The 17,413-nt window shown below is 38.6% G+C and overlaps 1 protein-coding gene across 10 annotated transcripts in view; it reads right to left on the reverse strand.

Moving 5' to 3' along the window:
• Positions 1-17,413, reverse strand: part of GRIA3 (glutamate ionotropic receptor AMPA type subunit 3) — a 555,596-nt gene that overhangs the window by 146,126 nt on the left and 392,057 nt on the right. For all 10 annotated transcript variants that reach the window (XR_004423667.1, XM_033112237.1, XM_033112265.1 and 7 more), the window contains one exon: positions 6,118-6,494. Coding sequence is in view for 9 of the 10 variants with exons in the window: in XM_033112237.1 (XP_032968128.1) it covers positions 6,118-6,494 (377 nt within the window). In the remaining variant the exon portion in view is untranslated. The remainder of the gene's footprint in view (positions 1-6,117; positions 6,495-17,413) is intronic.

The following is a 17,413-nucleotide window of genomic DNA, read 5'->3' on the forward strand; positions in this document are numbered from 1 at the left end:
GTAAAAACAGACATACAGACCAATGGAATATAATTGAAATCCCAAAAATAAAATCACATAAGTATGAACAGATAGTTTTTGACAAAGGAGCCAAAAATATATAATAAAGACAGCCTCTTCAATATATGGTTCTGGGAGAATTGGAAAGCCACATGGGAAAGAATGTAACTAGACTGCCATTTGTCACTGTGTACCAAAATTTACTCAAACTGGATCAAAGACGTAAACATGAGACCTGAGACAATAAACTGCAAAGAAGTAAACTTAGGTACTAATCTGATGGTCTTTAGGTTCAGAGAGCGTTTTATGAATTTGATTTCCAAGGCAAGGGAAGTAAAAGCTAAAATAAATGAATGGGACTGTATCAAACTAAAAAGCTTCTGTGCAGCAAAAAAAAAAACCCCAAAACAAACACAAAAACAAAAACAAACCATCCGTAATATAAAGAGGGAACCAACTGAATGGAAGAAGATATTTGCAAACAACACCTCTGATGAGGGGATAATATCCAAAATATATAAGTAACTCATACAACTCAACAACAAAAAATGAAGAATCCAATTTATAAAAGCACTGATGACCTGAATAGACATTTCTCCAAAGAGGACATACGGAGGGCTAGTAGGCAGATGAAAAGATCCACATGATTACTAATCATCAGGGAAATGCAGAAAAAAAACACAGTGAGATATCACCTCACATCAGTTAGAATGGCTATCATCAACAAGACCAATAATAACAAGTGTTGGAGAGGCTTTGGAGAAAAAGGAACCCTCATGCACTGTTGATGGGAATGCAGATTGGTGCAGATGCTATGGAAGGCAGTGTGGCGGTTCCCAAAAAAATTAAGAATAGAATTACCATATGACCCAGCAATGCGTCTCCTCTGTATTTACCCCCAAAGTTTGAGAACATGTATTGATAGAGACATATGTGCTCCAATGTTCATTGCAGTTTTATTGGCAGTGGCCAAGACACGGAAACAACCAAAGTGTCCTTCAATAGGTGACTGGATAAAGAATATGTGGTATATATGTGGTCGACAATTAAGTTCGTGAACTCATCCTAGAAAAAGTGCTACATACTTCATTGCTGAATATTACTATAGTCACCTTCAAAGTATTCCCCTTGGGAAGCTATGCACTGACTCCAGTGCCTAGTCTACCCTTGAAAGCAATTTTGGAATTCTTTACAGGAATGGCTATCAGAGCTGTGGTGGTATTACCCTTGAGGTACTGAATGTTATCAAAATGTCCTCCTTTCAATATTTCCTTTATTTTGGGTAACGAAAGAAGTCAGTGGGGCCAGATCAGGTGAGTTATTTGTTTACTAGCTAAAAACTCCTCACAGACAGTGCCATGTGAGTTGGTCTATTGTCGTGGTGCAAGAGCTGTGAATTGTTGGTGAAAAGTTCAGATCGCTTTTGTCTAACTTTTTCATGCAGCCTTTTCAGAAATTCCAAATAGTAAACTTGGTTAATTTTTTGTCCAGTTGATACAAATTGACAATGAATAATCCCTCTGATATCAAAAATGTTTAGCAACATCTTTGCAACAAGTTCACGAACATAGTTGTCCAACCTCATATACACAATGGAATACTATTCTGTCATAAGAAAAGATGAAATAATGCTGTTTGTGACAACGTGGATGGATCTTGAGATTATTATGCTAAGTGAAATAAATCACACAGAAAAAGTTGATTTCACCGATATGTGGTATATAAAACTGAAAGCAACATAGGAACAAGACAGACAAGGAAACAAAAACTCATAGACACAGACAATAGTTTAGTGGTTACCAGAGGATAAGGGGGGAAGAGGGTGGTAGATGAGGGTAAACAGGGTGAAATATACAGTGATGGAAGGAAAACTGACTCTGGGTGTTGAACACTCAACGTGATATATAGATGATGTTTTACAGAATTGTATACTTGAAATCTATGTAAATTTACTAGCCATTGTCGCCCCAATAAACTTTCATTTAAAAAAATAAGTATAACGCCCACTCTTTGGCAGTGTTATGAGTATTAAAACACACATGATAATGCAGGTAAAAAGCTCGTACATGGTGGGAACTCAGTGCAGGTTGTTGTTTCTCTGCCCTCAGTAAATGGGTGCAGTTGGGTTTATTTATCCCTGACATTTCCTCCTGCTATAATTTTTGATAATTCTGCTTTAAAATGGTGTCTTGTAATCTCTTGAATTGCTTTAATTTTTAGAAAAGTCAGAGTATACCACGCATGCTCACATTCCACGTTTTGTCATTAGAAAAGAAATAAAGTATAAGGTTGGTGTTTGCAGTCAAGGCAACCATCAATCTTAGAGTGCAAATATGTTGTTTTCAGCAATTTCTAAGTCTGTTAATAGAGCAGCACGTTTCGGTGAGGTTTGCTATTATACAATTGAGCACAAATATAAAACCAATAGAGCTCTGAAGACAAGGAGAAACGTTTCCTTCTTATTGGTATATATGCAAAAATGTATAACATTTTATCAAGAGGCTTAAAGATATAATTGTTTCTGAAAGACCCAAAAGATAGTATTGGAGACGGGACCATCCATATGGTAAAAAGTTTAGAGCTCATAAAGGCAATAATTTATTACTCAAAAGTACAATGAAGATAATACTTGTTACTATAGAGCAGTATTATTCCATACGCTGTGTGTCCCATTGAGTTGCAACCAGCATTTAAAAGAAAAAGAAGAAAATAAGGAACAGAATAGAAACTATCAAAGTATATGGCACACTGTAAGGGTAATGTCTGGTAAAACTTTCGTTATATACATATATGTGTACTGAATCATGATGGACAGTTTCTTACTGAGGGCCCTGGTCAAAAATTTGAAAGCCATTGATTGCTCTGTATGAGAGTATCTAGGGCAGTATAATAAAATCTGTATCTTGAAAAAAAAGCATTTGGCATATTTCGGTGCCACACAAGAGCTGCAGCTTAAAATGTGGTACAAAAAACCAAAAAACAAAAAACTTGTACAGCTTGTCATTTTAAGATTATCATCTCTAATTTATTACTTAACCAAGCAATATGCATAAATACTTTTAAAAACAAATGGCTTTTTAAGAGTCCTGTTTAAGTAGGCAGAGTAGTATGCAGTACTCCAGTGGGGATATAAAAAATTTAGTTTTGAAATTTCACTCACAGAAACCAATAAAATCTCCAGCCTTAACGACTCTTTTTAGCATTGTTTCAACACAGATTACCAGCCATGTTAAAAATCTTTCAATTGTGGTCTCATTCAGAAACCCTAGTCTTTTGAAGTGAACATTTAAAAAACAGGAAAAGAAACTGGCAAAATAAATGAACTGCCAGATGATATCACAAAACGACACACATTCTAAGTACAAATGGAACAGAGAGTGAAATAATTTGGAGAATCTAACCATGCAGATTGAGGGTGGCAAAAAAAAGTATGACTTAGAAAAATGAGGCTTGTCCTACATGTTATGCTAAAAAGCTGCTGAAGATGGTTACCAGTGAGTCAAACTGCAAAACTTCATTTTAAATCTTCTGTGATCCAAGTGGATAATCTCAAAATGAAGTATACTTTAGAAATATGGTCAGTGACCTTCTTTTTTTATATTAGTTCCAGGTGTACAAAGCAATGTAATAGACATTTACACCCTTCACAAAGTGATAACCCCCCAAATCTACTACCCCTCTGACATCATATATAGCTGTTACAAAACCATTGACTATATTCCCTATGCTGTACTACACATCCTGTGATTATATGACCATATATGTGTGTCTGTGTGTGTGTGTGTGTGCATATATGTACCACAATTTCTTTATCCAATCATTTATTGATGGGCATTTTGGTTGTTTCCATATCTTGGCTACTGTAAATAGCACTGCAGTCACAGAATGTAAAGTACAGTATAGGGAATATAGTCTAATGTATTGTAATAGCTACGTACGGTGTCAGATGGGTAGTAGACTTGTTGTGGTTATCACTTTGTGAGGTGTCTAATCACTATATTGTTTTGTACAGCTGAAGCTAATAATAAAAAAATGTTAAATATAACAACATTGTGATTAGACATTTATATACCTCACAAAGTGACAACCACAATAAGTCTATTACCCATCTGACATGGTAAAAAATTATTACAAATATTACTGACTATATTCCTATGCTGTATTATATATCCCCATGACTAGTTTTTAAAAATTATACTTGACATTCAACATTATTTTAGTTTCAGGTATACAGCATAGTGGTTAGATATTTACATAGTTTATGAAGTGATCCCCCTGATAAGTCTAGTACCAATCTGACACCATACATAGTTTTTACAATATTATTGACTATATTCCCCATAGTGTTCTTTATATACCCATGACTTTTTGTAACTACCAATTTGTACTTCTTGATCCCTTCACCTTTCTGACCCAGGCTCTAATCCCATCAGTTTCTTCTCTGTATATATGCAATATTTAAAAAAATAAAAATTAATGCCAAAAATCCACAATGAATAAACAATCAAAATTTTAAATAAAACTGGATCCAACTCCTGTATTTGCTCTACTCAGCCTCACTTGGCTCACCCTAATACTGGTCCTGCTTAGGCCCTTTCTGCTCCCTCCAAGCACCTGGAAACCATTAATGTACTTCCTATCTCTATGGAGTTGCCTGTTGTGAACAAATGGAATAATACGATATAGGATAATCAGTAAATGGAATTCAATAAGTGGATTCGTATAATGTGGACTTTTGTGTCTGGCTTCTTTTATTTAGTATGTAAGGTTTTCAAAGTTGATCCATGTTGTAGCATGTATCAGTGGTCTGTTCTTTTTAATTGCTCAATAGTATTCCATTCTATGTATATGCCACGTTTTGATTATCCATTCACTTGTTGATGGACATTTGGGTTGTTTCCACTTTTTAGCTCTTGTAAATAAAGCTCTTATGAACATCTGTGTATAAGTCTTTATGTGGATATATTTTCTTTTCTCTTAGGTAAGTAACTAAGAGTAGAATTGCTGTGTCATATTTTAAGTGTATGTCTAACTACAAGAAACTACCGAATCATTTTCCAATTTGGCTGTAGCATTTTGCATTCACACTATTAATGGATAAGAGCTACATTCATTCCATATCCTTGCCACCACTGGGAATTATCTGTCTTTTTTATTATAGCCATTCTAGAGGATGTGTAGAGGTATCTCACTATGATTTTAATTTGCATTTCCCTAATGACTAAGAATGTTGAGCATCTTTACATGTGGTTATTAGCCATTTGTATATCTTCTTCGGGGAAATGTCTATTCAAATCCTTTGTTCATTTTAAAAATGGGTTGTTTGTCTCCTTTTTATTGAATTTGAAGAGATCTTTATATATTCTGGATATAAGTCCTTTATCAGATGTATGATTTGCTAATATTTTCTCCCAGTCTGTGGTTTGTCTTTTCATTTTCTTAATGATGTCTTTTGAAATGCAAAAGTTTTGAATTTGATGAAGTGCACTTCACAATTTTTTAAATGGATTTGTACTTTTTGTTCTGAAAACTCTTTGTCCAATCCAAGGTCACATAGATTTCCTCCTATATTTTCTTTTAGAAGTTTTATAGTTTTATTTATAAAACTGGACAAGATACTACAATGGATAGTTCTAGGCAGTTTGAGAACAAATTGAAAAAGGAAGGACACTGAAAGGGGAAGGTAGGAGGGTTTTAAAGAAGAGTTGTCTCGTCTTTCAAATTTTTTTCTGGATTCAATCTCTGAACAAATGAGAAAATGTTTTAACACAGTTTATGAGGAAACTATGCCTGTTCGATCTGATAAAGATTTAGTATTATCTTTATCTGAATAATATTAATATTAGCTGGTAATGTTGCCTTTATCCAGAGTTCAAATATTTGCTGTAATATGTATAAATATACAGCACCATAGAAATGCATGGAAGACACTAAAGCAGCACCAATGACACACTCACTTCATGGACATAAAGGAAAAAATGGCTTGATGATAATTTGTCATTGGATGGAATGTTAAATGAAAGGAATCTGGACCTGAGATGGGTAAATATCAGATGTACATGAATGGATCATGGTCATAAAATGCAAGGTGGCATTGGGTATGACATGGAAACAAACCTTGGAGAAATATCACATCCTTGCTGCATAAAGGCACCCAAGGAAAACCAAAGACTGTTAAATATTCCAAATTCATTTGGAGGATCAGGAGGGCTTTGTGGGTCACGAGGTTCTTCACTGTTGTCTTCCAAGTGCCATTCATATGGGCTGAATCTGCTGACCAGGAAAAGAACCACACTGACTCCAATGTAAGCGAAGACGATGCACATCCAGATTTCATAAGCCAAGGGATCCAGAAATGAGAATACTCCTGGTTTTGATTTCTGAGGCTTCTTTATCATGATGGAGATGCCCAGGCTCATAAACGGCTTTGAGAAATCTATGACTTCTTCACGGACCAGTGTTATAGTGAGTGGAGCAACAGCTATATCAGCCCTCTGGAAAAAAAAAAAATTGTATTTTTTAGGTTTAGAGACAGTATTCCCATCAGTCATTTGCCACTTAACATACCTCTTTGGTGGAAATATAAAGTCTTACATAACCACAACCAATTGATTTGTATGTGCTTTGGTTAGAACAGTAGTAGCATTCAATGGTTTTAAAAATGATTTATCCTGACGATAAGTTAAGGAAAGAACACTGGCTGGCCTTTTGTCCTCTGAGACATAATGGCTTAGGGAAAATGACTCAATTTTTTTCCTAGATTTTTTTGCTACCTTGCAACTCAACTAGTACTCTTTTGTTACATATCAGTGTTTAACTCCTGTTTTCTTATTTTAATTTTCACACTCTTATGTCTTATCTACCTCACTTGACTGGAAATTCTTATGGGGCAAGCATAATATTCCACATTTCTTGTATGTGCCTCCCTCCCCACCATTAGGTGTGACAGAGAACTGCAGTAGTCAGTTTAATGCTTGAGTGTTTGCTATTATCCTTGAATTATTTTTTGAGAGTATGCCTATTAAAAAATAGGTTCTTTGAAAGCAGGGACTCAGTCTTCTTTTTTTATATCTATCACTGCAACAAATCCTAAACTAAAGAAACCATAGATGCCTAAAAAGTAAGTTGTTGATTATTGAATATGATATATGCAAACATGTAAGAATTCTGTATGGGCAATAACAAGGGTAAAACAGTTATTGGAATACATATTATGTAGTAAGCCATCATTTCCTGTGATAAATATCAGTGTACCACTCACATGTATTGAATCAATAAAATAAATATGTCAATTGTGCACTGCATAATTAGCTCCAACGAAGTCAGGCAATGTTTTTATATTCATCCCATGAAAATAGGCACTAGGAATTTCTGCACTTATTTATTTTGTCTTCCACAATTTTTCTTTTATGACAGTAGTAGGTTTTAGTCTGGAGCCAGACCTTAAAAAGCATACCTAGAAAAATGTTCCTGATCAAGGAAAGGCTTTTGGATGGTATGTCAGGTATGAAGTGAAAAAACCACTTTTGCAGATAATTTTTTTTCTGTTAAATAGTTATGCTTCAATATCTCTATCAGTGGGGAGAGGTGGGGGGGAGAATGATGAAGTCTGAGATGGAATATGTTTTCAAAGAAATGGTGTTTTACTACCTTGGATTACATATGGTGATTCAAACTGGTTAAGAAACACTACTTAATTAATTTCAGGGGAATATAGATAATAAGCAGCCAGCTAACATTTATTCAGTGCTTACTCTGTGTGAGATACTGTGCTAAGCACCTTATATATATCATCTTATTTAATTCTCAAAGCAAACTTGTGGTTGGTACATGATCATTCTCATGTTAGAGAAGGAGAAATTGAGGTTCTAGGAGGCTGGGATTAGAATCCTGATCTTTACATACCAGAACTCACTCTCTTAACCACCATCATGTTCTAATCCATAGATACTTGCACTACTATGCACTACTTTCATATACAATGACCAACCTCAGCCAACCCCTCTCAGGTTCATTACAGTGTATATTTGAGAACAGTTCTGTTGTATGCCAAGCACTGTTCTTGGTGCTAGGGATGAGGCAGTGAGCAAGACAGACAAAACGCACAAAAAATTCTTACCCTCATGGAGGATATCCTATTTTAGTGGAAGCTGCAGAAAGTAATCATCTATTGAAGCCAAGGGCCTACTGACCAAATCTACCTTGATGGCTCACTACCATCTCAAACTCACCATTTCTAAAATGAAACCCATCATCTATCACCCTAAAGTTGATTCTCTAAGTCTGTGAATAATACTTATTCCAAACTTTTCCCAGTCTCTAATCCTTACCTGTCATACCCTCTCTGCAGATCATCTTGCCTGTTTCTTTACTAAGATGGAAGCCATCTGATATGAGCTTTATAACCTCTCTATCCTTCTTTCTCAACAAATTGCTGTATCTTCATCCATCTATTCTCATTCATCCCAGAAAATGAACTGTTTCTAAGATTTAATCTACTTATTCCTTGCGTACCATATTCCTCTGCCTCTTCTTAAAACTCAGCTCCATTTATTCTCTTTTACTAATTTTTCCTTCTCCGTCTATTCCAGTGGTTCTGAACTTGTGGTGCCCTGTACTAGCAGCATCAGAGTAACCTGGGTACTTGTTAGAAATGCCAATTCTCAGGTCCCACCCCAAATGTATGGAATAAGAAACTCTGGGGTTGGGGTGGGGGCTCAGGTGGCTCTCCAGGTGTTTCTAATGCTTGTTGTAATTTTAAAACCATTGATTGATCTTGTTCACTTAAAATGAAACTCAGGTAATTCTGCTTATTGGCAAATAAAAATGAAACAAAAAACCCACTCTTTCCACCTTCTTTTGATCCTGCTACCCTCTTAACCACATGACAGCTCTCCCTATCACCACCAATCTTCTTGAAAAATACACCTTTGCTAAAACCACTTTGTCCTCATAAAACTGTGATCAAACTTCCATCCCCTCCAATTTACTGAATTTGTTTCTTGAACTATATACATGGTTAACAGATTCAAAGACCTTGCCTCAGACCTCAACTGCTCATGTGACACCATTGGCCTTTTGCACTATACAGGCATACCTCAGAGATATTGTGAGTTCAGTTCTAGACCACTGTAAAGTGAGTATTGCAATAAAGCAAGTCATAATCTTTTTGCTGCTGGAGTGTCTTGTTTTTGATTTGTAGAAAAAAAAATGCAACATCAGTGACACACAATAAAGTGGAGTGCAACAAAACGAGCTATGTCTATATACCCTCTTCCAGTGGCTCTCTGATACTGAAAATGATGGATCCTCCTACTTCTCTATATGTACCTTCTCTAGCTTTTCTTCCTAGTTCTGCTTTCTCAATGAAAGTGTAACTGCATCTCCACAGTCTATTCATGGGCCCTGGCTTAGGAGATATGAAATGTGATCAAAAACTACAGTGAAGGTTTAAATAAAATATATTACAGTAAAAAAACATATTGCCATTAATCCCCCTCAAAATACACCCACTTGCTTGAAACACACTTATCCCATCATTCTTTCCACTATCTGAAGCAGTTCTGGAAGTCCTCTTTTGTGAGTGTATTTCGTTGCTCTGTCGTGGCTGCCTTGATGTCCTGAATCGATTCAAAATGATTACCTTTCATGGTCATTTTAACTTTGGAGAACAGCCAGAAGTCACACTGCTAGATTCAGTGAATAAGGTGGATGAGGACACAGTATAATGTTTTTATTTGACAGAAATTTCCATATACCAGAAGAGATGAGTAACACAGAACATTGTTATGATGGAGGATAAGTAAAGACACTCATGAAAGAGGACTTCCAGAACTGCTTCAGAAAGTGGCAAGAACAATGGCATAAGTGTGTTCAAAGCAAGGGGGAGTATTTTGAGGGGTATTAATGGCAGTGTGTCTTTTACTGTAATATATATTTTTTTAACTTAAACGTTCACCATATCTTTTGATCATACCTCATAATCATTTAAAACTTTTGGGATAAGTAAGTGTCATGCGGGCTGTCGTGTGGGGCGGCCTGCGGGGTGTCAGGTGGGGTATCCTGCCGACTACGCCATGTGTCATGCGGGACGGCCTACAGGGTCTCCAGTCCCGCTCCCCACATAAGAATGCAGGACATGGTGAGGCCAAAAAGGAACACCCACGGAGCCATAGGTAGGGGAGTCATACTACTATACTGTCACTGGCAGCTGGGTTGGAGACACAGGAACCAGGAGCCACACAATTCTAGACCCTCACTGTGCCACTTACAGGCTCAGCCACCATCTTCTTGCTAGCCCCCATTTTTCTGCTAGCCTAGTCATGGCAGTTATATTCATGGCTAATGGCTCACTGGTTACAGCTGACGGCCAACTAGCCACAGCTGATGGCCATTTGATCACAGTCGATGGCCATTTACTACCTGAGCCAGCACCTTTCTATGTGAGGCTGAGAGCCTGGAAACTGCTTTTTGGGGCTCTGTCCCCACACTCCACCCCTACAGGGTCTCGCCTCACAATCTACTCGACAAGCGTCTTCCGCGAGGGGCCCTGTGCGAGGAGCCTGGAGGTGAATGCTATTTCCTGTACACAGCCAAGCTCTCTGGTCACACCAGGGTTTCTCAGGGCACCACCAGTACTTCTGGGCACAGCCAGACTTCCTGGACTTCTTAGGGTACCACTAGTCTCCCCGGGCACAGCCAGGGTTTCTCAGGGCACCACCAGTACTTCTGGGCTCAGCCAGACTTCCTGGACACAGCCAGGGCTCTCAGGGCACTACCACTCTCTCTGGGCCTCTCAGGGTACTGTGCTGGAACAACAGCGGTTCACAGTCAAGGTGCTTACATATTCTCAATGGTGGCCGGTCAAGACACAAAAGCAAACATCTGCCAGTTCCACTACATGGTGGTATGTTCCCAAACAGTCAAGCTGTCCATTAAATTAGGGATGGAAGGCAATTCCCCATAGTCCATAGTCATCGCCAGGGCTGTCCTGGGGGTGAGGGATGACCTTGACCTCACCCTCAGCTCCCACAGAGGACTCAGCAAGCCATTCCTCCTGGGACTACAAGTCCTGCATCCGGGCTGCCTCAGCAAGCACTTTCCAGCTCACAGGGCTGCAACAACCTTCGCTTTCTCCAGCCTCTGCTGGTTGAGGAAATGTCCACATCTTCCCACCCCTCCACGGGGGTCCAGTTCTCAGGCAGCTGCTCCTCCTGGTCTTCCTGAGACTGAGTGTTCATAGGCACAAACTGCTCCACTGCCCTTCGGAGGGCTTTGGTCGGCACCGTACCCTGCTCACTGCACCATGTGTCATGCGGGCTGTCGTGTGGGGCGGCCTGCGGGGTGTCAGGTGGGGTATCCTGCCGACTACGCCATGTGTCATGCGGGACGGCCTACAGGGTCTCCAGTCCCGCTCCCCACATAAGAACGCAGGACATGGTGAGGCCAAAAAGGAACACCCACGGAGCCATAGGTAGGGGAGTCATATCACTATACTGTCACTGGCGGCTGGGTTGGAGACACAGGAACCAGGAGCCACACAATTCTAGATCCTCACTATGCCGCTTACAGGCTCAGCCACCATCTTCTTGCTAGCTCCCATTTTTCTGCTAGCCTAGCCACGGCAGTTATATTCATGGCTAATGGCTCACTGGTTACAGCTGATGACCAACTAGCCACAGCTGATGGCCATTTGATCACAGTCGATGGCCATTTACTACCTGAGCCAGCACCTTTCTATGTGAGGCCGAGAGCCTGGAAACTGCTTTTTGGGGCTCTGTCCCCACAGTAAGATACTTTTAAGGTTCTGTTATTCACTTTCTTCCTTCAGTACTATTATCTATGGCTTCACCTCTTTCCTCATTGCAGTTAACTCCTAAATCACTAGTTCTACATTTCTAACTGGAAGGGAGCCTAAGACAAATTTTATCTATTTTACCCTGTTGCCTGGGGCCAGAGCTGGTCCTAGAAACAAAAGCTACTGAGAACAATGGAATTGGCCAGAATGCTAATTTTTTTTTTTTTTTTTTTTTTTTTTTTTTTTTTTTTTTTTTGGCAGAGAGAGAGTCTGAATCAGTTAGAAAGAGCCTTTTCATGCCAAGAGAAATCACAGATGAAGCCACCTTCTGTCCTGGCCAACATATTTCCTCCTCTTGCTTAGAGTGTGCAAATGCCCCACTAGTATCATTTTCCATTTGATCTCATTTGAATTTAATTACTTAATAGAACTGGTTTTTGATGTTTAAGTCTAAATCATTGACAGTTCTAAGAGAAATTGTCATTTCTTTGTTTCAGAAAGAAGAAATAAGGGGAATTTGAAAAATCACTTTGGATTGAATTTAGGATAATTAAATTCTTTCTTGAACAGGTAAAGAAAGGAGTTTGAGAATCTTGACACCCTCTAAAAGAAACAGAAAAACAAAACAAAACACAAGTCAGTAACTAAAACACCCACCAGATGATAAGCACAGATAAATATTAACAAGAGATGGAAATACAGACAAAGTGGGACTTCTACTCTAGCACCAGGAACATGCAACAAAAGAACAGATTCCCAAAGGAAGCCCTTACTAGTTTGAAGTACTTTTTACACAAGACAACAGGAAAAAACTGCCCCCTCAAGCAGTTACCTATTTCCTCAGCCTGGCTTTTCTACTTTTTCTGAATTGTTCCTTTCCAAGGACCTTTCTCTGTTTTTTCTTTTTTTTTTTTCTTTTTTTCATGAAAGTTTATTGAGGTGATAATTGTTAACAAAATTACATAGGTTTCAGGTGTACAGTTCTGTAATACATCACCTATATATCACAGTGTGTGTTCACCACACAGAGTCAGTTCTCCTTCCATCACCATATATTTGATCATTTTTACCTTCATCTACCACCCCACTTTCCCTTTACCTTCTGGTAACCACTAAACTATTGTCTGTGTCTAAGACTTTTTGTTTCCTCATTTGTTTGTCTTGTTTCTGTGTTGTTTTCAGTTTTAAATTCCACATATCAGTGAAATCACATGGTTCTCGACTTTTTCTGTCTGATTTATTTTGCTCAGCATAACAATCTCAAGATCCATTCATGTCGTCGCAAATGGTACTATTTCATCTTTTTTTATGGCAGAATAGTATCCCACTGTGTATATATAGCACATCTTCTTTATCCAATCATCCATCGAAGGTCACTTTTGTTGTTTCCATGTCTTTGCCACCATAAATAAATCTGCAATGAATAGAAGAGCACATATATCTTTACGGATGAATGTTTTCAGATTTTTTGGGTAGATACTCAGGAGAGGGATTGCTGGGTCGTACGGTAATTCTATTGATTTTTTTTTTTGAGGAACAACCACATTGCCTTCCATAGTGGCTTCACCAATCTGCATTCCCACCAACAGGGCATAAGTGTTCCTTTTTCTCCACAGCCTCTGCAACACTTGTTATTATTTCTCTTGTTGATGATAGCCATTCTAAATGATGTGGAGAAAGCCATTCTCACTGTGGTTTTTATTTGCATTTCTCTGATGATTAGTGATGTTGAACATTTTTTCATATGTCTATTGACCATTTGTATATCTTATTTGGAGGAATGTTTTTTCAGATCCTCTGCCCATTTTTTAATTGAATTGTTTGTTTTTTGTTGTTGTTGAGTTGTATCAGTTCCTTATATATTAGCCCCTTATCAGAGGCGCTGTTTGCAAAAATCTTCTCCCATTCAGTAGTTGCCTCTTTATTTTGTCGATGGTTTCTTTTGCTGTGCAGAAACTTTTAAGTTTGATATAGTCCCATTCATTTATTTTAGCTTTTACTTCCCTTGCCTTTGGAGTCAAATTCATAATATGCTCTTTGAACCCAAAGTCTGTAAGTTTAGTACCTATGTTTTCTTCCATGTAGTTTATTGTTTCAGGTCTTATGTTTAACTCTTTGATCCATTTTGAGTTAATTTTGGTACACAGTGATAGATAGCAGTCTAGTTTCATTCTTTTGCACGTGGCTTTCCAATTCTCCCAGCACCATTTATTGAAGCAGCTGTCTTTACTCCATTGTATGTTTTTGGCTCTTTTGTCAAAAATTATCTGTCTATATTTATGTGGATTTATTTCTTGGTTTTCAGTTCTGTTCCACTGGTCTGTGTGTCTGTTTTTCTGCCAATACCATAGTGCTTTGATTATTGTTGCCCTGTAGTACAAGCTGAAGTCAGGGAATGTGGTACTTCCAGTAGTCTTCTTTTTTCTTAAGATTGGTTTGGCTATTTGGGCTCTTTTGTGGTTCCATACAAATCTGATGATTTTTTTTCTATTTCTTTAAGAAATGCCATTGGGATTTTGATGGAGATTGCATTAAATATGTATATTGCTTTGGATAATATGGCCATTTTAACAGTGTTGATTCTTCTAATCCATGAACACGGATTAGTGTCTTGCCATTTCTTTGTGTCTTCTTCAATTTCTTTTAAAAATGTCTTACACACAAATAATAGTTTAATGATTACCAGAGATTAAGGAGGGAGGTGGGTAGTATACGAGGGTAAAAGGGATCAAATATATGTTAATAGAAAAAGAACTGACTCTGGGTGGTGAACACACGATGTGATATATAGATGATGAATTACAGAATTGTACACCTGAAACCCATGTAACTTTATTAATAATTGTCACTCCAATAAACTTAATAAATAAATAGAAGGAATGCAATGGACTTTTTACGTTGATTTTGTAGCCAGCAACTTTACTATATTTGTTTATTGTTTCTAAAAGCTTTCTGGTGGAGTCTTTAGGGTTTTCCATATATAGCATCATGTCATCTGCAAAAAGTGACAATTTAACTTCTTCATTCCCAATTCGGATGTTTGTTATTTCTTTCCCTTGAATGATCACTCTGGCTCAGACTTCCAATACTATGTTGAAAAGCAGAGGTGATAGGGCACAGCCCTGTCATGTTCCTGAATGTACAGAGAAGGGATTCAGTTTTTCACTGTTAATTATGATATTAGCTGAGGGTTTGTCATACATGGCCTTTATTATTTTAAGGTGTGTTCCTTCTGTGCCCATTTTGTTAAGTGGTTTAATCATAAATGGATGTTGTATCTTGTCAAACGTTTTTTTCTGCATCTATTGATATAATCATATGACTTTTGTCCTTTATTTTGTTTATGTGGTGTATCGCATTGATTGATTTGCATATGTTGAACCATCCTTGTGCCCTTCACTTGGGATGAACCCCACTTGGTCGTGATGAATAATCTTTTTAATGCATTGTTGCATTCAATTTGCTAGAATTTTGTTTAGGATTTTTGTATCTTTGTTCATCAGAGATATTGGTTGGTAATTTTCTTTTTTTTTTGTATGTGTTGTCCTTACCAGGTTTTGGTATCAGGTTAATGTTGGCCTCATAAAATGAGTTAGGGAGTGTTGTCTCTTCTTCAGTTTTTTGGAAGAGTTTGAGTAGGACAGGTATTAGATCCTCTTTTAATGTTCGGTAGAATTCATTATGAAGGCATGTCTAAGGACCTTTTGCATAGAAGGTAGAGTTTTGTTTTTGGAAGGTATTCACTCAAAGAAGAACAGCGTTAACTCTGTGCTCAATTAAGCCTTATTGATATTGACCTGGCTCCAAATTGAAAATTCCCATGCTGAACCTTAAAAAAGACCGATTGCATCTCAGATGGGTACGTTAGACATTTATATAATGTCTAATCACTATAGTGTACAGCTGAAACTAATATAATATTGTATGTCAACTGTAATTGAAAAATAAAAGAAAACTATTATAGACAGAAAAAGCAAAGAAAACCAAAAAGCAGGTGGAAGAGGCTCAACCAACAGAATGGAAGGGGGTTACTGATAAAGCCTTAAGGACAGCCAGCTTGGTAGGGGAATTGGCAACCCTTTCCCCCTCTTGTATGCTTGTTGAGACCAAACCAGCGGAACTTTCATATTAGCTCATAGGCAGCCTTGAAGAAGCCCTTGCAGTCTGCCACCACTATCCCTTCAATATGAAAAGGAAGTAGTGATAGTTGATTATTTCGGAGCTCAGAACCTGCTTGGCATAAGATTTGGGTAGCTATCCATATGACTATTACAGAAATGGGAGGAGTAGGTAACCAGAGTCAGAAAATATCCATGTAGTTCTGCTGGGACTGTTAGCATGCAAATGAGGGGGAAGTTCACTGTCAAAGTGAGTTAAAGATTTAGAAAGCTGTGGGGACAGAGCCCCAGAGAGCAGTTTCCAGGCTCTCAGCCTCACATGGAAAGGTGCTAGCTCGGGTAGTAGATGGCCATCAACTGTGATTGGATGGCCATCAGCTGTGGCTAGTTGGCCGTCAGCTGTAACCAGTGAGCCATTGTCCACAAATATAACTGCTGTGGCTACGCTAACAAAAAATGGGGGATAGCAAGAAGATGGTGGCTGGCAAGCGCGGATTGCAGTTAGCATGGCGGATTGTAGTTTTGCAAGGGAGTCGGTCGGTTGGCAGAAAAGCGGACAGCAGGTCGCACATTGTGTGAATCCAGCCTCCAGTGAGACTATAGTGGTATGACTCCCCTACCTATGGCTCCTTGGGTGCTCCTTTTTGGCCTAGCCACATCCTGCCTTCTTATGTGGGGAGTGGGAGCAGAGACCCTGTGTGACTTCCTGCACGACAATGGTCAACATTGATGAAAAATTAGAAAGAGGCAATTTCCCAAATGTCATTCCTTTCTTGGTCTCTGCTCCTTAGGAAAGCCAGCGGTGGCTGGGAGAGAGCGTTAAGAACTATCCATGGGGGATAGGGAGTAGGTGAACTTCTGACTCAGTAATGAAGTGCTTTACTTGTGGTGTTCTGAACCAGTCCAGTGGCCTTTTTCCCTCAAGCCTCTTCCTGTGCTAGCAGTATGCATGTCATTTTCAGAAACCTCAGTGGGTAAGTAAGTGGTATAAGGGCGTTCCAGTGACAGACAAGACCCAGCAAATTAAAAGAGTTCAGGATAAGTGTTTGCTAGGGCTTTTGGTTACATCTTGACTACTTAAAGGGTTTTAATTAAGCAGCTCGAGAGTGGCTGTGTGGGCTCAATAAACACACCAAATTAGGTTTAATTTTTCCAGTCACCACTGGCAAACCAGGAGCAACTTCATTATTGGAGGGAGTATATAATCCCTTTCATAGGTGGGTTGCCAAAGTCATAAATTTCGTAAAACTTTGTGGGGACAGAGCTAGGAGTGCAGTTTCTAGGCTCTCACGCTCACATGCAAAGGTGTTCACTCGGGTAGTAAATGGCCATCAACTGTGATTGGATGGCCATCAGCTGTGGCTAGTTGGCCATCAGCTGTAACCAGTGAGCCATTGGCCACTAATATAACTGCCATGGCTACACTAGCAGCAAATGGGGGCTAGCAAGAAGATGGTGGCTGAGCTAGCAAGCATGACGGATTGCAGTTAGCACGGTG

Source organism: Rhinolophus ferrumequinum, chromosome X, assembly GCF_004115265.2.
Source record: "Rhinolophus ferrumequinum isolate MPI-CBG mRhiFer1 chromosome X, mRhiFer1_v1.p, whole genome shotgun sequence".
Lineage (NCBI taxonomy): Eukaryota > Metazoa > Chordata > Mammalia > Chiroptera > Rhinolophidae > Rhinolophus > Rhinolophus ferrumequinum.